Genomic DNA, 25,098 nt, shown 5'->3' on the forward strand with positions numbered 1-25,098 from the left:
TGTTCAAATTGACGGAATAAGAGAAACTTCGGAAGGTTTGTTAAAAACGTGAAGGTCAAGGATTCTCAAATATACTCACAGGTCGAACAAGTAACATTTTTTCCGGATGCAAATCTCTCGTCGTATCGAAGGATGAATTAAATATCCGTGTTTATTTATTTATTTATTTTTTTCATTCACAGCCCGAGTAAAGTGATCATTTTATTTCTCATTATTAAGAGTTTGATTCTAAACAGCAGAATTGTGTATTTTTTTTTGCATGATTTATGCGCTTCACATTTTCCCATGTCTCATCGTAGCCAAAGAACTCAGACGTAGGGTAGAAGCGCAGTTCTTCAATATTTTTCGTGCCGATTCTCACTGGGGGAATGACGTCATTCCCCCAGTGTAGTTCGCAGTCGGTGGCGCTAGCGTCATATCTCCCTTCTCGCTTCCACTCGCATGCTCAGCCGCAAGCGCTCGCTCCATCTCTCTTGCTCTTATAGTAGCAATACACTGGGGGAACAGGTGATATAGATATATGTATATCTGTTGCTTTTCGCGACGAGTTGCTTGTTGTTCGGTTACGCCGGGACCTTTAAACGTCGAGTACTTTAAATAGTGACAATCAAAAATGCCTTTTAACGATTTATGTGTTCATGAAGGATGTACCAGCACGAAGAGGAAGAATCCAAGTTTAACTTTTCATCGTTTTCCGAAAGACGAAGCAGCGTGAGTCTTGAATATTACAGTTAATGTTACAATGTAATCTTCTCGAACATGAATAGAGCAATTTTTTGGTTAAACATGAAAAAAAATACTTGAAATGTTTGCAATTAGAGTAAGAAAAAGGTAGAAAAATAGATTTCCTAAGGTCACGTTTTCCAGTATAGAGTATATATGAATAACCATATATGAATAACCTGCTAGTGTTTCCCGAATGTTCAACGATAAAATAGAAAGCGCCAAATTTTATAAAGAAATCAATCATTGAATGTTGAGACAATTCGTACATATGTAGTTGAAGGAAGTGTCATAATTAAACCGGTTGAATATGTCTACATAATAAGCAGGGGTTCAAAATTTTTGTACCAGTTTTGCGCTTTGGCTATAAATCCCCATTGTAGTCTCGGTGCTAGCGCACGATACTCGTAATCGGAAGGTTGAGCTTTCGAACCCCCACGTTATAACATTTTTTTTTTTTTTTTACAGAAATCATTGTATTATATATGTCCATTAGGGTGGTCGTTATTTAGGGTTATAATTTTTTTTCTAAAAGTTTTAACTTGACAAAAAAATTTTAAATGACAAAAAATGTTTACAATCATAAAAAAAAATGTCTAAATTGAAAAATACAAAAATAGCTAGAAAATTTTTGAAAAAAATCACACGGATTTTTTAGATGATTCTCAATACGTTATCTGGTGTAACATTTCTTTATTAAGTTAAGACTTTCGAGAAAAAAATCATGTACATTTACATCATGCTGTTTTGCAAAAACCGCCATTTTGCAAAAACTGAATGAGGAAAAGAGTTCATATAGCCAATGTTTTGGAAAGGTCAGACATTAAGGACACCTTTACTAGCAATAACATAGTTATTTGAGTGCAGCAAAAATAACGAAAATCGATTTAAAGAAAAAAAAACGTTAAAAAATCTTGACTTTTTAATTAAAAACGCAAAAATAATATAGATTTTCAGTTAATTTTACAAAATAAATGCGATATTCTGAAAGAGCACCCTCAAAAACCTCCTATGCCAGATTTTGAAGAATTTTCTTTTGTTCCTCAATGAAAACTGGGTACTTGAAATTGAGTGTCCATAATTGTCGTTTTGCGCATTAATGGATTAGTACGGCGATGCTATACAACATTTTGAGGGTAGAAGTTTTGGAAATCATTCCCATATAGCAACATGCTTGTAAGTAATTTCTGAAAATTTGAAGATTTTCCAAATGTATTGAGACTCACAGTAAAATCGTGACCACAATCCCAGAAAAATTCCATGTATTTTAAACGGAAAACTTCAACCCCCGTGGTCAAGGATTAAGTATGTTTTAAAACTTTGAAAAAATTACAGCATTACTTTTTATGTATTTCGAACCGATTTAGGGGCGGAAAGTGTAAAATAAATTTTGACCCCAAATAACGACCACCCTAATGTTCATATATAAAATACATTCATTCAAAGATTTTGGCCATCTAAATAAAAGGAAAAATCCCGATACATCAATACGAATGGCATACACATTGGATGAGTCTGTAGCGATAATCCGTTTTGTTTCATTTGCATTTTTTTTTATTCAAGCATTTTTATAACTGAAATTGATGGAATGATTTGAATAATAGATGAAAAATATCGATAAATCAAAAACTTGAAATTTCTTTGGAAATCGTTTTTTCATATCATTTTATTATTTATATTTACATGTTCCAATCACGAGAGTACGAATGAATATCTGGTGACAAAAATTTATAATTCTTTAACCGGTTGACTGGTATTGGATCATATATGTACAAAAAAAAGTCGGGCCCATTCTGGTTTTGTTATGTGTACATATTGAAAATAAACTTTTTCAACTTTCAACCGATTTGGACAAAAATTGGTATACAATGGTTTTTTGGGTCGCTGAGTCGATTTTTGAACTTAATTTTCACCTCACTACCCTTGGAAATGGGGAAAATCGAAGGTTGAGGGTGAAATTTTTCGTTTTTTCAATGGATTTTCATGCTATATGACATAAAAATTTTTAGTTTTTTAGCACACTGGACTCTTTCATCGAAATCAAACAAAATTCGCTATCCCCAAAAATTTGAAAAATAAGGGTTCAGGGTGAAATTTGTTAATTTTTCACTACGAAAATTTCATGCTTTATCACATGAAAATTCCAAGTTTTTCAGAATACAAAACGCTTTTATCGAAATAAAACAAAATTCACTATCCCCAAAGGAGTGAAAAATAACGGTCGCGGGTGAAGTTTTCATATTTTCTAGCTAAGTTTGGAAATTGAATCAGCAACCTCGAAAACCCTCAGAAATAAATTATCGTGATTTTCGATAACATATTGGCTCGTACCAGTTTTGGCACAAAAACTGGAAAAAAGCTCACCAGTCAACCGATTAATAGCCATGAATGAAGGAGTAAATTTGCGTTTCAAATATTTTCTAAAGATCCTGAAAGTGCGATTGAAAAAAAAACATTTCTTTATTTGAAGGTAAACGCTAAAAATATGGTTGATATCATTTTTCTTCTAATCGGTGAGAGGGGTTTTTCAAAAAAATTTCTGTCCGATATGTTTGCATGAATTTTTAATATTTTTTCGAATTTTTCACTATTTTTATTTGATCCTTTGAAAATCTCAGATTTGTATCTATATGAAAATTGTGTGGTCAAAAAAAGGTTGTCACAGTAATGTACTAACGTTCTTCCTAATAGTTTCACTCTACTGTACGCATATTTTTTATTGGTTTCCTCACTTTCAGAATTTTGCACTTTTATACAATTAACTAAATGGCAGAGAAAACTTAACTTTTTCTCTGTCATTCTCTGCTTTTGCTGTGTGAATTTTCTTTCGTGCATTGTTTACCCTGTCCCGATACCATTTTCACATCCCACAGTCGCATGATATGGATCGTTCGATCCAGAAATCCCGCTTTGACTCAGAAGTCCAAGGAACAGATGGAAAATATGAGGATGTGTAGTTTACATTTTGCAGAAGATGATTTTGTCCCATATGGTAAAAAAGGTAAACGGATTTTACGTACAACTGCACTACCCATTGATGTGACCGCTACTGATTTACAAACCACCAATAGCGAGCTCGCATGTCTCTCGATTTCAAATTCAACGTCCGCGGCTACCCCTGTGACAACACTCGCGACAACACCCACGACAACATCCGTGATAACACCCGTAACAACATCCGCGATAACACCCGCGACAACATCCATGATAACACCCGCGACAACACCCGCGATAACATCTGTGAACGCTGCATCCGTCAGCAGCTCTGTCGTGCAGGATGGGCGGAGTATTCCGGTTGCACCGCGAAAAAAGATATCTAGGCAATCCACCCCGAATGAACAGAAACTGCAACGACAAATGAAACTTTTGAAGAAGGAATTGAAAAGAAAAGATCAAAAAATTAAAAGACAGGAAGAAAAATTAAAAAGATATGCTAGTGCCGTGACATTCGCTAAAACTGCGTACGATTTGAATGAGGATCAACTCGCTTTCTTTAAAATGCAAATGAATCATGTTAAAAAACGACCGTGGACTGACTCAGAAAAACAATTTGCTCTATCTTTGTACTATAGATCACCCAGCGCGTACAAACACTTGCGAGAAAACAAGCATTTTGCTTTACCTTGCATTTCATTAATTAGATCGTGGGTGAATGATTTGGAACTCGGTCCAGGAGTAAAATCAAGTATAATCTCAAAACTCAAGACAAAAGTTGAGACAATGGACAGAAACGAAAGACAGTGCATTCTCATGTGGGATGAGATTTCAATCAAGCAATTATTGGAATATAACTCGAAAGCCGATTTGGTTGAAGGATTTGAAGACTTGGGCGAACTCGGACGAAAAGATGAGTGGGCAAATCATGCACTTGTATTCATGTTACGTGGCGTTACACACGCTTGGAAACAACCGATTGGATATGTACTCTCACATGGGAATGTACGACACACGGACTTGACCCAGTTGACATTAAAAGTATTAGATGCATTAGAGACAATCAAGCTTGAAGTTAGATATTTGGTTTGCGATATGGGTTCGAACAATCGTGCGGTGGCGAGTACATTCGGGGTGACTACTGATAAACCGTTTATAGAAAGAAACGGTCGAAAGATTTATTTTGGTTTTGATCCTCCGCATTTAATAAAGTGCCTTCGGAATAATTGGTTCAATTACGATTTTTATGATGACGGTGAATTAGTCTCAGCCGACGTACTTCGTGAGCTCCGGCACCTCGAGAGCTCTCACGCATGTAAGGCAGCTCCAAAACTCACCGATCGACACTTGAATCCGAATAATTTTCAAAAAATGAAGGTTAGCCTCGCCACACAAATTTTCAGCAACTCTGTTTCCGCTGCGATAAATACGGGCAAATTAATTGGCGAATTAAAACATCCAGCTAGCGTCGCGACCGCGAATTTTGTTAAAAAAGTAAATGACATGTTCGATTGTCTCAATAGCCGTTCTTCTTCCGATCCGAATCCGTTGCGACGCGCTTTATCCGAGAAACAACCGCAAGTTGAAGAATTCCTTAAGAATTGTCTTTCGTGGCTTGAAAAGTTGACCGTTTCCGGTAAAAATAAAAATCCACCCTGTTTTGAAGGATTCCGTTTAACGATTAACAGTGTTCTGCAATTCTGGGCGGACTTGAAACGTGAAGGCACCCTTTATCTCATAACATCGAGATTAAATCAAGATCCCATCGAGAATTTATTCGGGGTTCTCAGAAGTCGTGGCGGGCATTGCGATAATCCATCGTCTTCGTCCTTACGACGAAGTTTGCAATATAATATGATCACTCAACTCATGAGACCACCAGCAGGGGCCAATTGCGAACCTGACGATGACACTACATCACTTCTTACTCCCGATGTACACGTAAATAAGTCCACATCCTCGGTTAATGAAACAGAAAATGTCGATAGCAATATCGATGTCTTCTTTGACGAGTGGTCATACGTCGACGAGGTTAGCGAGCCGGCAGATCTCGAAGAGTTGCATGCTTGTGAGATAGATCACGAGCCCGTTTCATTTGGACTCCTAGAGGAGTGTTCGATGAAGTATGTTGCTGGTTATCTTGCTCACAAGTGTTTACTTAAATTTGATTGTCAAACATGTGAACTTAGTCTTACGCGAGCCGGACAAACTTTCGAACAAACAAACGATTTTTTGATCTTTTGGAGAGCTTTTAAAAATAGCGAAAATCAAGAACTTGGTTCGTTACGAGTACCAACGGACGAATTTCTGGAAGTTGTGAAAACGGCGTATGAAGTTTTCGTAACGAAATTCCAAAAACTATGGCACATGGAGGGCATTTCAAAACTTCTCGTTAACTGCATCAGCAATGCTGTGGTTCAAAATCACGTCAACTTTTGGCCAGTTGAGGATGAATGCGCATGCCACCGCGAATATATTATTAAACATTTTGTGCGCACGAATATTTTTAACCATTTAAAATGGAAATCTCGAGATATGCGAGACGCAGCGAATCGTAAGCGAAAACAACCATACGCGAGGACTTCGAGAAAATTAATGAAAGTTTCTCATCAATGAGAAGTGCAAAAGTGTAGGGTTGATCAATCTTTTCTTTCGTCTACACGTGCGTTAAACTTCCTCTCCCAAATGCATGCTTATTTTAAAAAGAAGCGCTCCCCCCCGCTGAACATTACAAAATTAATGCTAATTAATTTAAGATCTCTAATTAATCATAAAATAAAAGATTGATCGCTCTACAAACTAATTTATGTGTTCGTGCATATAGTAGAGAGGGTTTGGAGTCGTTATAAATACCTTGGAAATGACGAGCCAAGGGGTCCTGATCTCTATGATCATATATGCACATTCATGTAAAAAAATCATTTTTCATAATAACGACTTATTATGTCTTCAAAGATTTATGAGCTACCGTTTTTGTTTATAAAGCTTTAAATGAGAACGTTATTTTTTTCAAAGTCTAATTCAAATTTTATTTCGAATAATTTTATTCAGGTACTCTTCCACGTACTTTTTTTTTACTTTGTTTTTCATTTATTTTGAGATTAAAAAGTTTAATTTAAATGGTATCAACATTGATTTGCTAACGTTGTCAATTCTAGAGAATATTTACCATTGTTTTTATGCACTTAATATTTTTTCTATTTTTAGATTTTTTCCTTCTAGAGGTGATCCTACTGTACTATTTAACAGCATTAAAGCCAACTGTAAATGATTAATTATTTTAAAAAATGATTTTTTTTTCTTTTTTGAACATTAACGAAAAAGTTTCATTCTGTTCTTTTTCATTTTTTATTGATGGAAAAGTTCTATTCTTTTTTTTTCAATATTAGTAGGAAAACCTCTTAACATTTCAACTTCACTCAATCCCAACCCTCCTCTTCCCTATACATCCTTCCTTTCCTGATGGAAGATACCCACCACCTTCCCGTGGTTTCCATTGAATAATTTTAGCTCACGCATGGTTTTTGTGTTCATTAACAAAGCTTTGAACGTATCTATTCATATTTCCATACAAGCATACACTCATACACACTTCCTTTACTAAACACACGTGAACTAAAATTAACCAAGAGTGGGTACACAATATTTCGCTGCTTGTATTATCAATTCTTGGTGGTTTTTATTGATATAATCAATTTGGATCTATACATGAACCGAAAATAGTAAGAACCGAAGATAAAATGATCTCCTGGTTTAATGAATAATGAACGTCTATATTGAATGTTCAAAGTTTTCGTACTTTCGCCTTATTTTCATTAAATTCAATAATCAAAATGAAATATTTATTTACTTCATTCACTTCAAAAATTTTAAAGGCGACTTTGAAACGATTCTCAATTTTCATGCGACTCACAATTTCAAATTTATAAAAAAAATTTAAAAACTATTCATGCACTTGATTTATAGAAAAAATCTCAAACGCTCTTCATATTCGGAGACTATTTATTTATTTAATTGATGAAAAATAATAATAAAGATTAACCGTGTCGTTAAAAACTATTTTTTTACATAGTGGATAAAAAAAAAAAAAACTCTACGAGTGGGGTTTGATCACTCGACCCTCTGCGTTCAGTTCGAGCAGTTTTTGCATTGCAATGGGAGCGAGAGAGATAGCTGCCGCACTGCGACCGCCACGCCGCCAACCGGCCGTTTGAGTCGCAGAAAGTTTGTCCTCAGAGCGGCCATAAGAACTGTGCTTCTACCCTACGTCTGAGTTCTTTGTCTGGGGGTAAAAGAAGAAACGAAAGTAGTCTGTCCCGTGCGCTCAACAGCATCGCGATTTCGGACGGAAACAAAACGAAAGAGAAATAAAGAAATCGATGTTCAAAAATGGTTACGATTGTGAAAATTTGAACCATGATTCGAGGAGGCAATAATGAAATATTGATCGTAATAAGACAAAAAACCAATAACTCGACGACTTTTCGTGCAGTAATATAGTAAAAGTCATACAAATATATTATTGTGTATAATACGATCGTACACGTAAATTCACCCTATTCTCACTTGAATTATATAGATTAAGTTAAAAATCAGTCGTAACTCCTTTATCGTTGTATTATCAAACGTGTGCTTGTTTAAAAGATTTCACATAAAAATGTCACACATGGGCCAATACGCGAATACGAGAACGAGTGTATTATTCCGGAATTCTCGTTTCGGTTTTAAATTTTCTTTCGAGTTTTCGAACGGGAAAGTAAGGTTAGGTTTGATTGTCCGCGTACATCGATCGTTTTGTCTCAAGTTCGTGACTAGCGAGCGTGAAATGTTGAATGAAAATTCTTTTTGCGCGTTGGAAGGCTAAGAACATTATTTCTTCTAGGCATTAACGTTTTTTCGTCGTTATTTTTCTAACAATTAAACGGTTTCGTTGAATACGCGAAATTGTGAAAAATCACTTATTGCTTTACCGATTTATCACGAGTAGTGGCGACATCTGCTTCGTTGAACAACTCCACTATAGGGATGGTGCAGATTCGATAGAGGGCAGGTCGAAAGTACTCGTGGCGCCTCTAATGTCATAAATTATAAGTTTTTGGGGGTAGCACTTTCAATACGTTGATGGAAATATAATCATAATAATTTAATATATATAATAATACAATAATGATAAAATACCTCCAAAAGATTTCACTTTTCATCACTAGTGGCGCGGTAGTCTACTTGCACCATCCCTATATTCTTTTTCTCCTAACCCATCGCACCGACTTTTACGAAGATTTCCGCGCTTTTTTACCTCGGAAGAACATACTACTCATTAATTTATAAATACTTCGAAATTAGTGACTTATTGAACAAAAAAAATTTAAACTGTCAGAATCAGGTGCAAAATGGATATTGAATATAGATTATAGGTTAGGTTACCAATTCTCCACAAGTGTCCACCACCTCCAAAACGAGACACATAAACTTTTGATTAGTTCATTGGTTTCAGCTGTACGATGGCTTTGGAATTGAAACGTTGTTATCAATCAAGAGAAACGTTCAATTACAAAGTCGGAAAGATTAGAAGGTTTGAGTTAGAGAATAATTTTTTCAAAATTTCACAATTATTTTATAGTTTTTCGAGACGTCGGATAAGCAATGAAGCTTTGAAGCTTCGTGATAAGCCAATATCGTTAAACTGTGTAACAATTTAGTGTTTCCGTTTCTTCTCCTTCGGGGAATAATTTTTCTCTCGTTTCTTTTCGTTTATTTCCATAAATCAAACGTTCGAACAGTTATTTTATATGCTATATAATATTATTTCAGTCATTTTGACATTGAAAATAAAGTAACGATGAAAAAAGAAACAAATCAATAAACAATATGTAAGTTCGATGTTTTTAAAAATGCTAATATCCTTTGTTTTCTCTTGAATAAGCTTTTGGTATCGAGTCACGTTCACGGTATACGTTTATACGTGAACATGGAATTAAAAAAAGGGATGGAAGAAGAAAAAAAATCATAAATAAAAATTCGTAGGAAGCTCAACTTTCAAATTTCGTGTATGTGCGAAATTTTTTTTTCGACGAAGTCGTCGTTCGAAGTCGTTTCGTGGCGAGATTCGTAAGCGATAAATTAATGGTGGCTAACGTCGTCGGGTTGAATATTTTCTCTCGAGCATCGGAGTCTTTATGCAGGTCCTGAAAAAATGTTCAATTGTAATGGAAGAAATAGGGCTGTCGTCTTCGCCATCCTTGACCACACAAAAATTATTATAAAAATATAAAAAAAATAAACTTTGCTCGTCTGAAATATACGATTACAATTGAATTATTGAAAATATAAAAAGCTGACAAGTTCTGAAAATGTTTTCATTTGAATTGTTAAAGGAATTAAAAGACAAAAAAGATAACCCCATTCGAGACGAATTTTCAATAATTACAGCATCAAATGCATTTGATTTTTTCTGCGTCAGGAGTTTGTAGACCATGTATTCGATGAAAATCAAATAATTCTTAGTTAAAATCAATTATTCGTATTCAATAAAATCGATCAAAACAAATATAAATTAATTTCATCTTTCGAGGGTGTTAAAATTCGGAAAGCACGATACAAGCGCAATAGCATTTTCCGTTATCGATAATTCACAAGCCATGAGGATAGTTCGTGCGCAAGCAGCATTCGCTTTTAATCGATTTTTCTCACTGTTACGATAGTTCCACAACATTTTTTATGAACGATATATCATACAAAAAATCTTGGACAAATTCAACCAGAATGATTGCGATGCAATCAAACACGTCACACAGGACCAATATCTATAAACACTTTACCATCCGTCGGTAATTAACAGATGAAATTTCACAGCCAATTCGTGTAATAATAATTAATTATTACACTATATCAACGCATTATTTGCCGCTAAGTATGGGGATCTAATTTTCATGCTCTTTTTTTTCCGTCCTTCTGTTATATCGAAGTAGGATTTTTGTAGCGACAACCGGACTACTTTTTCGTTATTAGCTTACCTATCTTATTCGCTCAGTACCGGTAGTAGGGACCTTTTTCAAGAATAGTCGAAAGAAATATAAGTCGAATTAATATTTCGGTGTGACTCCGATCGTATCGTTGATACTTCAATTTCACTATTTTTCCATCTTTTTAATTATTGAGAGCTAACTTGTGACAATATATTAATCGATGGTTTTTGTGGAGTGTATGAAATATGTATGAATTTTTATTTGTATGTGTCTTCTGGTGGTTTATTAGAGTAATGAAACAGAGGTGACTGGAATTCAGTGCCGTGACTCGTTTTTGCATGACTTGTTTTAATGAACGTTATTGCAGCCAGCCGATCAATCTCTTTGAAAAACCATTTTTTCCAATGCAAATTTTGAAAACTGTAACAACTCTGATGGAATATGATTTGGCAATAATCTTTCGAATCCAAATAAGATGAATAATCGTACGAACAAACTTACAGTTCGATGCTTTGGATCGTGGAAGTTGAACACATGCTCTCCACCTTGACGTGACAATGTTTGTGGCATTTCATCAGACAGTCTCGACACTCGTATCCCTGCTTTCCCAATCTTCGGGCTAAAGTCCTTTTGCATACCTCGCAGACCGTTCCACTATAGAATCACCGTAAATAACAAAACTATAAAAACTCGTTTTAAAACACTTTACATAAACAAACAGCAAAATTATAACTTGACAACTTTTCTTTATCTCATTATACCTAATTTCACCAAAAATTTTAACTATTATTGCAATGTGAGTTTCTATCGGTATTGAATCATTTTCTGCTAAAATATTTATCAGAAATTTGGCAAAAAATCTTGCAGAGCAATGATCAAGATAATTGACTGCAATTGAGTTCAAATCAGAATGGTTATTTTTTTAACCTAAATTCTTTGACCTAAAAAATGTTAGGATCATTTTTTTCCAGAACATCTTTCAGCGTTGAATGTTGCAGACTTAAAATCATAGAGAGAGTCCTGATGACATAATAAAAGTTTCCAATTACCCAGGCATGTGTTTTGCGATGAATGTGTGATCGTTGAATATATGAAGTTTTGTGCCTTTTTTCCGCCATTTGCTCTTTTGTGCAAGAGACAAGGGTACGAGGTAGTGTCTGAAATGTGATAAAATGTCACAATGATGAACTACTCTTATTACAAAACTATTTAAGGTCATTTTTTCCACTCCCCAGAATACTTGCTTTTTAATTCCATTTTCTAGAGTCTCTAGCACCAGAGTCGACGCTTCATTGATGTATGTTCTGGTCGACGTTCCACTTATCGCAGATGCCTCGCTGAGACTCGACCTTCTCGAGAGTTCCTCTTTTCCTGGTACAGTAAGTAAAGCTGGCAAACAAATTTTTTCACCATTTTTAAGAAAAAAAGAAAAAAAATAGCCCATTGGTATCCCTTTTCCTTCAAAATTTCGATCACTTGTCGAAGGGAAAATTCGTATTAAAAAGACTTGATAATTCATTCAACTTAAAAATTTGTGAGTGTAAGAAAATCCACTTAAAAAACATTTTCACATGTCGCTGAGAAAAAATGCTGGCAAACTATCTGAACAAAATTGATTCAGAGAATAATAATTTTTTATTGTTTGACGAATCATTAGAAGTGCGTTTTAAAAAATAAGACGTGTGCCTTCAAAACGGTCTAAGATTCTATTTTTTTCCAGCAAGCTATTCAAAAGAGATATCCAAAGGAATAAGGAAACAAGGATAAAGCCTCACCGGATCCTGGATCCCTCGCTCTGTCAGCGGATATCGATCTTGAGTGCGCTTCCTCGTGATTCGTGTCACCTTCGGGACCAGCTGATCGACTTCTCGTTTTTGATCTACCAAGACGTCGCTTTATCGTGCCGAAAAAGTCTCGCCGTTTCCTCCTCGTTCTTCCACGTTCTGCGAAACACAAATTACCAGTAGAAAGGACGATTGGAGCATTGGAAAAGTCTCAAGGATATCGATTAACTTGCATTTTTCATTTCATTTTTACATTAGGGAGAAATGATCCGTGCAATTTCACTCTGCGAAGCTATAAATTTGAAGTAGTGAGCGAAAAAGAAATCAAGCTTCGATATTCACCTCTCATGCTTTCAGAATTTGATGAATTAGGCGTGCTTTCCGGTCCTGATGTGGCGCTTGTATCCCTGTTCCCATGCTACAAAAAGACCAAAATAACGATTTAAAATCAAAGCATAATTTGTCAGAAAATAATCAACTCGAGGAGCTATGAACGAGTTTAACTTCGACACCAGCAGAATATTGAAAAAATGTGATTGGACGAAAAATCTTTCGAATATTTTCTGCACTTTCCAATATTCGAATCTCTTTTTCCTCAATTGACTTTCTGAGAAGTACAATTTATTGCACATTATTTTATTCGTTATCAAAAAATTCGTATGGTTCCAAGTCTTTTAGTGTACAAAGGAACAAAAACCTACGAGGAAAAATAAGGTCACGAGTTCTAAGTTTGAGAATTGCAATCAAGTTTTTGAAGGAACGATAAAAAAGGAATTACCTCTGGCGAAATTTCCTGCCAACTTCCATTGTGCGATAGAGCGACCTGTTGGATTAGTAAACACACGGCATTCACGACATGTTAATGCGAGTAAGGGAAAATGAAGAAGAATTGTGAGTGTATTTTTCTAGTTTTCGAGCGATCTTGAAATTCTGGAATTGAGCCAATAATCGTGGACGGATAGCAAATCTTTTCTCTCTGTCCCCGAAAGTGCCAACGTACAAATTGTTTTTATTCGGTTGTAATGCAACGATACACCGTGCTCGTATAAACTTTGCTGCAACGTTTCAAACTTTTTGTCTCATAAAACAAAGATTCTCCGCACTGCAGTTCAGAACAGAAAAGTTCAGCAAAATTCCAATTTTTTAAATTTCTTGTCACTTTTAAATTCTTACCTTTACTACCTGTCGTTCCGATTGCTAAAAAAAAATCACAGCAATTCACAAATTAATAAAAAAAAAAAATGAAAAATTCAGGTAAACTTGTATGAATTGTAAAATCGCACCTCAAAATTCACACGGAAAAGGGAAAAGTGCGAGGAAAAAAAACTCAATCTCACCCTCTGTTGACTGTGAACGATGAGAGTTCCTTTATTCCCGTTCGTTTGACCGGTTCGATAAGGCGATTCCTCGGTATTGCCGTTTGTTAAAAAGTCTGAAAAAAAATCGTGTGGAGTAACGAACTGATCATTCGTCATACGTGCCCTCGATCATATAAATTTTTCCTCGTTACTGAGTCATAGTGAGAAAGAAATAAAAGTCACGAAAGTGGACGAAATAACGAAAAATAAATTTTTCAAGAATTTTCTTTGCAATACCCGGGTCGGCTTTCCCCGCAATCAAAATGATTGCTCGAGACTTCGATCCATGGGGAAAAGGACGAATTTCAAGAATTTTTGTGAACATTATTTCCGTCCAGTTTCGAATAATCCTTCGAAAAACGCTCCCAAATATAAAGTAAAGTTCAATCCGTTATGATGCGAAAAACCTAATTCTCACTGAGCAAATCAGCGGGGTAGGAAGGCGAAAGAAAATCGAATTCGCCAGAAATCATTAAAATGGAAATGAAAAAGCTTTGGGACGTGAAATCATGCTGTCAACCATTCGGAAATCTATAGGTTTCTAATATTCATGAAAAAATCCCGGGTAGTGTAAAACGCCAAATTTCTCGTTATTAGCTTCCAGCGACTTGTTGTTGTTTTCATACTCTTGTTTCCATAAAAGTTTGGTTTCGGCTTTTTTTTTGAATATTTTATAGAAGGAACGTGCCCTACGAGACTAGAGGTTCCACGCAGGGATAATCAATACGTTCCAGATATGTAATAAACGTTAATTACCGCCGGCAGATTGACTGGTAGAGTCGTACAAGATAAGTGTGCTGTTACCATTGTTATAATTTAGGCTACTATTGCTGAGTAGATTGGTCGGGCTGTATGTTCGTGTTGGTGATAACGGCTTTATGGATTCCTTAACTTTGAAAGGTTTCGAGCCGATTTGGGGTACTTCGGCGCCCTCGATGAACAGAAACTGCAAATAATCAAATTGTTAAAAATATATTTTCAGATAAATGGCGTCAAACTTTCGGGCTCATCAATGTTTTTTCATTGAATTGTGAAAATGTCATCCGAAGATCTGGTCGATTTTGAAAATCCAATAAACAGGATTCGTCGGGAAGGATAATTGAATGAAAAAAGTGAAGCAAATGGTAACCTCGACTGTCAGAGTTCCAGTAACTTCGTCCGCCTCGTACGGACGAGCCTGAAGTGGAATAATTTGTCTCTGGCTCGGATTAGCGAGAAGTTCCTCTACCCCGACGATACCGAGGCCCAAAAATCTTTGAGCCTTATTCACGTGATCGTAAATTTCCAATAAGACCTCGGACGTGTTGTGGCTGATGTCGCTGAAAATTGTTTCAAAGCGTGGTGAAAATTTATAATGTTTTCGTTACAATTGAAATGCAGAAAATATTGAGCACTAAAGGGTTGTCACGTAGTGGTCGAAAAGTTCGGATTCTTGAGTGAATATGAAAAATTAAAAATAAGACTCACAACAGAAAAGCTTCTTCCCAAATTGGATTTGATGTGTCTTTTTTAATCGAAGTTTGATTCTTCTGAGGTGGCTCATCCAACTCGACGACGCAGTATGGTTCGCGACAACCCTCTGCACCCCCCAATTCAGCAGCCTTAACGACCTTGACGAGGAGACGTCTTTCCCCGGGTGCGTATTGATGGATCGTGGAGGCCGATGAATGGTGAGTTTGATGACGTTGATGAGGTTGCTAGTGTGGATGTAATTTCATTATTAATTGTTCTGACCTTCAACCGCAACTCGTGCATATCCTTTTTTTAAATACTGGAACGTGGATGTTCCATTAATTTATTTCCTGCGATCGATTGGCCCCAGAACCCCAAACCGTGCTAATTTTATGTTTCATTCTCACTTTGGTACTCTCTTTATTTCAGGCACGAACGAGCCAATTTGTTTTCGGACAAAGCAAAATCCGACAGTCAAAGGCAGCGATGCTTGTCTTTCTGTCGATTTGAGAAGCGCCAGAAGCTGCGTTGGGGTGATTTTTACTCCGTTGCGGAGTCCACGACAACATTTCATGCATTCATCATTCACTCGAAGAAAAAATACTCAAAGATCAGCGTGTTACACGGGCTACTTCAGCAGCGAAAGCCTCAACAGAGTTTCTGAGCTTCCTGCACTATAGAAGTCTGCGAAGGGAATCATATCGATAGTCTAACGGATTCGGAATTAAAAGAGGACGTAAACCTTTGGAAATGTCGGATCCCACCCTGAGTCAGAGAAGTTGTCTAGATAAGTAGATGTTGTCAAGGCCAAATGATCCGATTCACTCTGTGGAGAGCATAGGGAAAAAGCCCTCTGCAGACTAAGCAGGAGCAATCAAAATTGTTTCTTTATGATTCTCCAAAACTTTCTTTGATTTAACTGCTTTATGAAAAAATATTTGAAGAAAGGACTTTGTGTTGTACATGGATTCGGTCACATCTGGCAGATTTTCCACGTATCCCAACATTCTTTCTGAGGCCCAATCAGCTATTTCATTTTTTTCAGATAGCCTCTTTTGGAAACCACGCTCACTTTTCCCGAGTCGGTAGATTTTTCGGTAAAAACTTTTTTCCTTTTTTTTCTACTCATTTCGAGATGAAATCTTTACCAAATGGGATCTCATTACATTGGGCATCTCATTACATTCTCGTCCTTCGTTATAAAAAATGGAAGAGCACCGTGTACATCTAATCGTAATTGTCGCATACAAGTAATATTTTATGCAACTACAAAAATCAAGATAGTTATTTACAACAATAAAGGGGCGGGGGGTCGCGTTCGAAATAAAAATTGATCGTGGGGCTCTAGGGTTAGCTACTCTTCCTCATAGTTAAGCCATCTTATACATAACATTTATTTATTATTCAAAAATGTCTACAACGTTTAGAAATTGTGTTGAAAATTCGAGAGATTTGTGTTATGTCGAGAAGAATGATGTGAAAGTTTGACTTTCTCGTGTCTTTTTCTTGTACTTTCATAGTTTTTTTTGGTCGTCTCTGTCGTAATATGTGTCTAGTTCTTGGGAAAGGAAATTCGACGAATCTCTTTTCCCCCGATCACAAAATATTTCTACATTCTTTTAAATGATTTATTATCGAGTCTTTTTTTGTTTACCATACTATCGTAGTGCAGAGGCAACGGATGCCCGGGCTGGGGTGGTGGTTCTCTCCAAAGTCGTGGACACGTCGGATATTGTGTGAGGTTGAAATGCACGTTTGTGCCTCTCAAAGCACCGATCACAATCTCCGTTACGACCTCCTGAAGTTGGCTCTCGTCTAAATCCTTCTTAATCGTACCGACAGCGGCCAGTGACACTTTGACCTTTCAACGAAACAGCACGATTATTATTTCAAAATGATAATCTTGACATTTGTTCGTGCGTTTTCAGTGTCATCGGGTTTCGTATTTTCGTACTTGAATCGAAGTTCAACCTCGACGAGAATTTTTAAGATTATTATGTCTGTGCCTATCGAGTTTACATTTTTTTTGCACAATTATAAAGGCATTTTGACGGTTCTTTGAACGTCCACCTTTTTCCAAAGAACGTTCAAACGTGAGAAGCTTTTATCGAGTTTTTATCGTCAAAATATCGAATCCACGGGCATAATTTTTCGTTGCTATTTTTATATGAAAACTTGAAACGGGAAGGGAAAGTTTTCTACGACGTTAAACCATTTTGTAGAATAGAGATTTTTACCTCCGGCCAACCGTCGCATTTCAGATCGAGCAACATTTTTTCCGTAATGCAAACGACGTTAAGGCGCGCCCGGAAGCGATTAACGTTTACGCGATAATGGCTGACCTCAACCTTATCACCTTTCTGACGAAAAGCTTTCAATTGTAAAGCCGGAGTAGCCTCGCAGTCGCACGTAATAGTCTGCAAAGTAAAAGAAACGAGATGAAACGTTGAATTTCATTATTTCAATCACGATGAAACGTCCAACCGAATGATTCCCTACGAACTTTGTGTACTGCGATTATCCCCTGGGTTATTCATACTCACGACGTCGTTCTTGCTGTCGCACTCGCAGAATATATTGGACAATACCGGAGGATGCGTTTCCGGCAAAACACGTACAAATTCTACGCCAACTCCGTGCTGAAAATAATTTTCAATAAAATTATAACAAATGACAAATTTTCACATACAAAAAGAAAAGAACCACGGAGTGGTGAGTTTTATAAATTGTACTGAAACCAGTGGCGGTAAAACTTTGAAAGAAACGTAATGATTGGAAAAAAAAAACAAAAAAAAACAACAAATCAATGAATATTTTGACCGGAAGTCCATCAGAATCGTGGTCAATCGGACAAAATACGCGATTTCTGTTTACCAAGCTTATTTGATCTGTTCAATGTTTACGTGCTCGCGACTAGAGTCCTATAATGGATTGAAAAAGAGTCAAGTCCATAAAAGTGTTTATCTCGGGGGCGACAGTAAATTGTGGCATTCGACGTTTGTACTTCAGCTCGACGAGCAGCCGAGGTCAACGATAAAAAGTCCTACCAATGTTCTTCGCATTTTTCTTTCAAAGGCGAAAAAAGTCATTTTGCTCGAAAGAATAATAAAGTGGTATTCGAGAGCTGGTAAAGCGTTGAGAACGTCTACGAGCCTTGAAATTAATCGCGGTAATTCAATCGATGTCAGACCGTCGGCAATTGAGACGTTGAACTTTTCGCTCTTTCAATTAGACGTTTTTGAATTCGAAATTAATGTGAGCTTAAATTTCCGTGTCAATGGGGCCATGAAGAGCGACTAATTTTTTCGACCCGTAGTTCGGGAAACTCGCGTCAAAAAGTCAGGAAGACTTTTGACTTTGAGGCTTTTGCGGAACACGAAAAATATTTCTCAAAGATTCAAGACTCGACGATTTTTGCTTGAAAATAGTTCAAATCTTATCGGTCCGTCGAGCTTGGTTCGTTCGTTCGAAATTCCCACAATTTTCGACGTCTCAATTTCATTCGTTTCGCTATTATCGAATCGGACGATCCCGAATGCCCCAAGGACCGATGGAAGAATAAATAACGTTTCGAGAAATCGAAAGCTCGCGAATCCGACAGTTTCTTATTTAAATAAAAAATATTACGTTCCGAATACGAGAAAAATGGTGATCGGCAAAAGACGAAAAAGTTCGAGCAAGAGAGAGCCCCACAGGTTTTGCGTGGAACTCGACGTTATTTTTGACAGCGTGACGTCATTCTCTCGCTCTCTTTCTCCCTCTTTCTCTCACTCCGGCACGGCCGGCACACACAAGGCCGTTGACAGGTTGTGTGACGAAATATCTTATGCTATCCTATCTCTCGCGTGTTTAGTCGACGTAATCGGCATGACCTCATATTGCAAATGAATTTCGACCGCACACTTTCGTTCCAAATTCGTGCAACACAAACACCCGCTTTTTTTCTCGAGATAAAATAAAACTATTCTCCTTTCTAGGTGGCCGCCGCCTCTTGAGAAACGACCGCTCAATGCATCTTTTTCATCCTTCAATATCTTCGTTCTCTGCGCCAAAGAACAGCTTTTGCCGAGACAAATTTTACCTATAAATAAACCGGCCTCTTTTTTTGTGAACGCGTGTGTAGGTGCACGACAATTCCTTGCGGACTATTGTCATGCGAGGGCCTCAATCCAAAAAACCATCTCATTCGACAGCAAAAAATCAATAAAATATCTCCGAAACGACCCTCTCTTCGACCCATTTCGAGGAATTAATGAATCCTGTATTATTACCGATATTCGGGATCAACTTCTTCGTCGTTTCGGTTCTAACGATTTTTCCAGTTTTTCCAAATCCTTCGCGATCCTCATTCGGTCGTTTCAAACTTAAATATTCGAGCGCGCAGTAAAATAAGAGAAACGGAGCTTCATTTTTTTCCCATACGCGATGACGTGATTTATTTACATTTGAGCTCAAACTCGTTTTGACTACCAATCAGAAAACGTTCGACACTACATCGTCCGTGACAATGCAACGTCCACGCTCGAGTCTGACGTCCCACTCGAGTGTCATAAAATCACGAAGTATCGATAATTGAACGATAATTCGTGAGTGGAAAGACGAATGCAGATTTTTCTGTCCTGCTCGTAACCTCATCGTAACGAAATTCAATTGTCTCGGGTTTCAATCAAGAGTTCATTTAGAAACGATTCTTTCAAAAAGTATGAAAATTGCAATTTTATCATTCCTAAAATTTAATAACTCCGATAACAACGAATAATGAAGCCATAATAATGATGAGAACTTTGTCTCCGTGTGTCATAATGCTTCAGAATTCACCAAATTCCTTTCGCCTTCGGTCCCATTGTAGAATAGTGACGAATTGATTTTCAGGTGCTTCGGAGATAAGATTTTGAGTCACGCACTCACGAGACTGGTGCAAATTTGCACTCGGACTTTTCAAAATGTTTTTATTTCATCCATGAATTAATGGAATTAATCTTACAACGAGAATTTTTAGGAGTGACAATTTCTTAGTAATCGATTATAATCATTAAAAAAATTGGAAAATAAAGTTTCATTATAGAAAAAAGGCCAAATTGAAGAAAGGAATTTTGAAGTTCCAGACACTGGGAATTTTCGTGGGTGCAAATTTATACCAGTGTGGTGTCTACGGGTTAAATGTATTTTTCATGTTTAGAGAAGGGAATTGTGCGAGAGATTATTCGATATTGGCTAGTAACTTCATTGTATATTGAACGTATGTTGTCGGGATGTAGAATTTGGCATTTAACTTGTCTCATCGGTCAATCAGTTGTCTCGACGAAATCACCAATGTCGTTGCCAAATGCTGCATTATTTTTATTATTTTTCTGCTCTGGGGTAACGTTTACCGCTGAATTTTCGGTGCATCTGAGCGCGTGATGTAACTGCATTCGAGTTTTTTTTATTTTAACGTGTACGAAGAAATTGATGGAAGATGAAAAAGTTTTGAAAATTCTACTGGAATTTCAAAATGAATTTTCGACCATGGTTACAATGGGATTTATTGATTTTTTCGATCTTAATTTCTGCAGCGTTTTTTCAAGTATTTTTAACATTTGCAACTCTCAGCTATGGCGGACTGGAAAACTTGATTATTTCACGAACGAGAAAGCTTTCTCCGAAGAGGCAAAAGTTTAATAGTGTACAAGCCATTTAGGATAAATCCATCGAGTGTTTCTAGCCGAGCCGTTTATTTATAATACCTCGGGGGCGAAAAGAAGTCCCCCGCAACCTGAAAAGCTCTCATCGATTCGTTCTGACGAATCATAAAATCATTGAATTGAATTTTTATAACGGCATCAAGAGATTAAGTTTGCGAATGGAAATCTGAACAAGATCAAATTGTCCCGATCCCTCATCGTGAAATGTAATCAAACCAAAATAGAAAAAATACGTGAAAATTCGACTCGATAAACCTTACGCTTTTGTAATTGGAAAAAAATGTAAAAAAAGTATTATTGTCATTGACCTCAAACGGATCACGCAAATGAGAAGTATTTGACCGAAATATTTGATCGACAATCGAAAATATTAGCAAACCATAAATGAAATTGATCATGAAATTTCTTCAAGTTCAAATCAGCTAAAATGACGCTCACAGAATGATGATCTTGTCGTTGTTTCGTTCCTGGAATGTTTCTATAAAAGTGATAAACATACTTCCTCGACGGAGCTGCTGACAAAATCATTGAGAGACAAGACCCATGTGCCGAGAAGTTCATTGAGTATAACGAGATCGCTGTGGAGCCAATAAACGAGCTCGTTGACCCATCGAACGGCTTCGTTATCAGGGCCGGTGGCAGCAGGGAGGTTGAGCGATCTGGAGCTTCTGGAAGGGCTCAATAAGGGGCCGGAAGTTTTTCTCGTGAGACGTTTTCTGACAGGGGGTGTGGGTGGTACGTAACCACCTGGAGAGCCGGTTGGCCCGAAAGAAGTGGAGGACATGAGAATTCCAGCGCCGCTAGTGCCACCGCCGATGAAGCCACCAGTGAAATTGGATCCAGCAGCACTTGGACCAGCACCAATAACACTAGCACCACCACCGCCGGCGATTCCCATCGATGCACTTTTCGCCATCATAACTCTAATGGGTTTTTCATTAGCCAATAATTTACTGGCGACGTTACCCGCACCAACGACACTTTCACCAAGGTGGAATGCATGCTGCTGTGGTTCCTTGCTCGAGCTCGTTGGCCCACTAATTAACGTCGCACTAGCCCCGAGGTTATCACGATTTTTAATCTCATTGTTGACAAAACGATTGTAAACAAATTTACCGACGCAAAGTACAACGAGGCCGAACAACATCCACCCAAATATGAGCATCGATAGTGTATCCATTGTCGTATCACCAGTAGAATCGAAACTGCATATCAGATCGTCCACACGCTCGGCCAAGTCGGCCATATTGCCCCATCGTTCTGCCAACCAAGTCCAATTGGATTCCGAAAACATTCTTTTCTATTTCCACCGACGAGCGGAGCCCCTTCCAATCCCCACTACCCAAACACACACACGCCCGAGCCCAACCCCTTCGACGCTTCGACCCGCTCCTTCGTGTGCGTCTTGCGATAGAGAAAACTTTGTCCTACACCCAAACTTCTACGCGATCTCTTTGCACAAACACGAGGAAAACACACGCAAGCGTGCTTTCGACGCTCGAGAGCTTCCGCGAGACGGTGTTTTAACTCTATTTATAAACTAGGTATACACCCTGGCGAGAGTCGATGCTCCCTCCCTCTTCTTCTTCTCTCTTCGCTGTTAGCGTCGTTCATGAACAAACTCCCGGCGCCCACGGAGCTCGTTCAGCATTAAGGATCTTCCGGTTTTCTGCTCGCTTGCACTATTTTTTCTCCTCGAATTTCATCGCTTCCTGCTAAACATTTCGTCTCTCGTTCTTTCGCGCTCTGTACTCGACGAAACAACGTTTCCAGCTTGCTCCAATTTAAGTCGTTCACTTCTCAATGGGTACGTGCCATTTCACATCAAATTCGAAATTCACTTCTGGAATTATTGCTCCGCACATTTATTATCCGAGAATCTTCATCCAGCATTTTTAGTAGGCGTAATCTGAATGCAGAAAAAGTATTATTGAGGGAATAATTATGAGTGATAACTGAGCGAAAAAAAATATAATTACCTCCCCGTTGATTGGCCAACGTTGATAGTTACAATAAAAATCGTATCCATCCAATTTCAAATCGCGTGAACTTTGCTTTCCTCAGTTGACAGTTCTCGCTACGCACGTGTTACGGAGACCACGTGATCCTGACGTTTGCGGCTCATTCTGAAACTCAAATGGTTTCATCAAATATTTATTATCGTGAGCCGAAAATAACGTCGAAAAGGATTTTGCTCGATGTTTCACTTTTTCTCACACAAAATTTCCACATCGTTAAACAATTATCCCGACCAATAATAATCTGATTCATAACTCCACAGAATATTAACTACAGATAAATAATAACCTCGAGACTAATTAGCGTTTGTAGTACGGTCACGTATACGACTCGGCGATAAGCAGTCACAAAAATAACTCGTCCCGATTAATTCTTCGCCTTATTAGTATGTTAATTCACTCGCAAATGAGAAACGATTATTTCAATTAAAGTATTCATATTTAGATGCTCAACGTTCGATATTCAAAAGACTTGGATCATCGTCGAAATTGGCCACCGAATTGGTACACTCCAAAAATCATTGACCCAAATTCCGAATGGGATTACTCCGAAATATTTCAGCCGAGTAATTTCGCGGAATTTCAAAAAAAAATATATATATTTCCGACAATGAAACTCAGTGACGAACACAAATTTCTAGTAACGAGACTCTGGAAAAGATTTTCGTAGGGGAAAATATGAATAGGAAGACTTTATCTCTGATCGGAGTAACGAAGCTTCGAATTACCGTGTCCGTAAACAAACATACGCACTCCAATCGCTATAAGCCGAGTTTTATCCACCGAGCGACGACTAGACTCGTCCCCAAAAGAAATCGTGATTCATATGCAGGATGCACGAACAATAGAGAGGTAGGGTCGATCGTCGCACCAACAATAACCGAATAAATCACTATAAAAAATGATTTGAATAATAAAACGAAGAGTGCGGTTTCACTGAAGTTCCCTTCGAGCACACGCGATAGCTTTTCTTATTATTTCGTCGAGTGAAATGTTTCTTTCCAATGAAAATGAGTTATCGAGCACAAAACGCCAATCGTCCCGAAAATAGTTCTGAAGGATAGCTCAAGACGCGAGAAGTGATGGGCAACGAAATTTCGCTTATAAAGTTCAAATAAGAATAATAAATAAAAGGAACGTTTGTTGTTTACTAACTGAAAAGGCTAAATTGAAGTTTCAGCGTCCCACAGCTCCGGCAGTCCTTGATTAACTGACGTTTCAATTATTTCGCTCTCCAATATGTCTCCTCTTTTTCTTACTACTGCATGATCAAAGAATAGCGAACGTATAATATCGCCACGCCGGCGACGTCCAGTCCCACACTTCCCTGTGTAACTTTTTTCACGGCATTTCTCCCACTCCGAAATTCTCATACTAGCTGGTTGTCGTCGGTAAGCCCTCTCCACTTCTCCATTCTCCATCCTCGTATAAAACGTCCGCATGCCCACCACCAACGGACCTTTTTCGTGTCGGCTACAACACAGCTCGCACTCGCGTTGTTGAGCCTCTTCCTATCGATCCGATGCGCACCCGCAGCTCCACTCCGGTCTTGTACCGCGGCTCGTTAAACTCAGACTCCAGAAAACCTCTGCAAGAAATCATCAAAATTCCCGAAAACAGATATCAATAAAGTTGTAAGTTCGTCGAGCTTCGTTCGCGAGGCTACTCCATTTCAGTCTTTTTTTTACTACGATCGACTTTACTCCAATTTATGAAGGCGTGTCTTCGTCGTTCGCAAACATTTTGTATCGCGACTACACCTGAGAACTGGTCGATGTTCTTTTTTGTTTTTTGTTTTTTTTTCTTTTTTTATAATTCCATTATTTTTTTCGTACTGAACCCAAAATTTGTTTTCCTTCAAAAACTCGTTATTTCATTTGGGAAAATTTTATCCCGCTTTGTGACACATGCCACCAAGACTCACGGCGATTTGTTTTTGAAAAATTTTGACAAAATTGAAATTCCGTCGAGAACCTTGCCATTCTACCGTAACTGGATTCACTCAATTTATTTGGCGATCTTTTGCTTTTATTTCACGTGCTCTACGCGGGATTTTCTCGTATTCGGTAACTGATATCCAGCTTAATTCGATTGATTGGATTACGATCGAGCGAAGTAAAACGATTTTTGAAGAAAAAAAGTTGACGCGACGGACACGATGACAAGACGAGCACTCTACA

At 37.7% G+C, this 25,098-nt stretch overlaps 1 protein-coding gene and 2 long non-coding RNA genes across 11 annotated transcripts; 2 read left to right on the forward strand and 1 right to left on the reverse strand.

Moving 5' to 3' along the window:
* Positions 1-409: 409 nt before the first annotated feature.
* On the forward strand, positions 410-1,048 carry LOC122413989 (uncharacterized). The gene is made up of 2 exons (XR_006261678.1): positions 410-507; positions 645-1,048. It is a non-coding gene; the product is annotated as an uncharacterized lncRNA (long non-coding RNA).
* A 6,345-nt stretch (positions 1,049-7,393) lies between these two features.
* LOC122413985 (uncharacterized) lies at positions 7,394-24,392 on the reverse strand. 9 transcript variants are annotated; one of them, XM_043424708.1, is made up of 19 exons: positions 24,074-24,390; positions 22,880-23,026; positions 21,400-22,809; positions 17,760-17,855; positions 17,454-17,633; positions 16,871-17,077; positions 15,232-15,461; positions 14,894-15,083; positions 14,521-14,710; positions 13,744-13,838; positions 13,580-13,603; positions 13,185-13,229; positions 12,749-12,824; positions 12,398-12,565; positions 11,867-12,011; positions 11,672-11,779; positions 11,124-11,276; positions 10,671-10,703; positions 7,394-9,842 (listed from the first exon to the last, which is right to left on the reverse strand). In XM_043424708.1, the coding sequence occupies exons 3-18, from the start codon at positions 22,192-22,194 to the stop codon at positions 10,676-10,678; spliced, it is 2,730 nt and encodes a 909-aa protein (XP_043280643.1). In that variant the 5' UTR covers positions 22,195-22,809; positions 22,880-23,026; positions 24,074-24,390; the 3' UTR covers positions 7,394-9,842; positions 10,671-10,675. The 9 variants fall into 9 exon arrangements, with proteins under 9 accessions (XP_043280643.1, XP_043280641.1, XP_043280645.1 ...); XM_043424706.1 differs by lacking the exon at positions 10,671-10,703 and having other exon boundaries at positions 22,880-23,032; positions 24,074-24,391; XM_043424710.1 differs by lacking the exon at positions 10,671-10,703 and having other exon boundaries at positions 14,569-14,710.
* Positions 11,271-16,704, forward strand: LOC122413988 (uncharacterized). The gene is made up of 5 exons (XR_006261677.1): positions 11,271-11,418; positions 11,594-12,001; positions 12,343-15,105; positions 15,299-15,434; positions 15,646-16,704. It is a non-coding gene; the product is annotated as an uncharacterized lncRNA (long non-coding RNA).
* Positions 24,393-25,098: the final 706 nt, after the last annotated feature.

This window comes from Venturia canescens, chromosome 7 (assembly GCF_019457755.1).
Source record: "Venturia canescens isolate UGA chromosome 7, ASM1945775v1, whole genome shotgun sequence".
Taxonomy (NCBI): domain Eukaryota; kingdom Metazoa; phylum Arthropoda; class Insecta; order Hymenoptera; family Ichneumonidae; genus Venturia; species Venturia canescens.

Bases quoted from the DNA above. Each gene is read 5' to 3' on its own strand.
- LOC122413985 (XM_043424706.1), bottom strand. From the start codon at position 22,194: ATGTTTTCGGAATCCAATTGGACTTGGTTGGCAGAACGATGGGGCAAT. The intron at 12,825-13,184 runs GTAATTCCTTTT...GTCTTTTTGTAG, and splicing joins GGCAGGAAATTTCGCCAGAG to CATGGGAACAGGGATACAAG. The intron at 12,012-12,397 runs GTGAGGCTTTAT...TTTGTTTGCCAG, and splicing joins AGCGAGGGATCCAGGATCCG to CTTTACTTACTGTACCAGGA.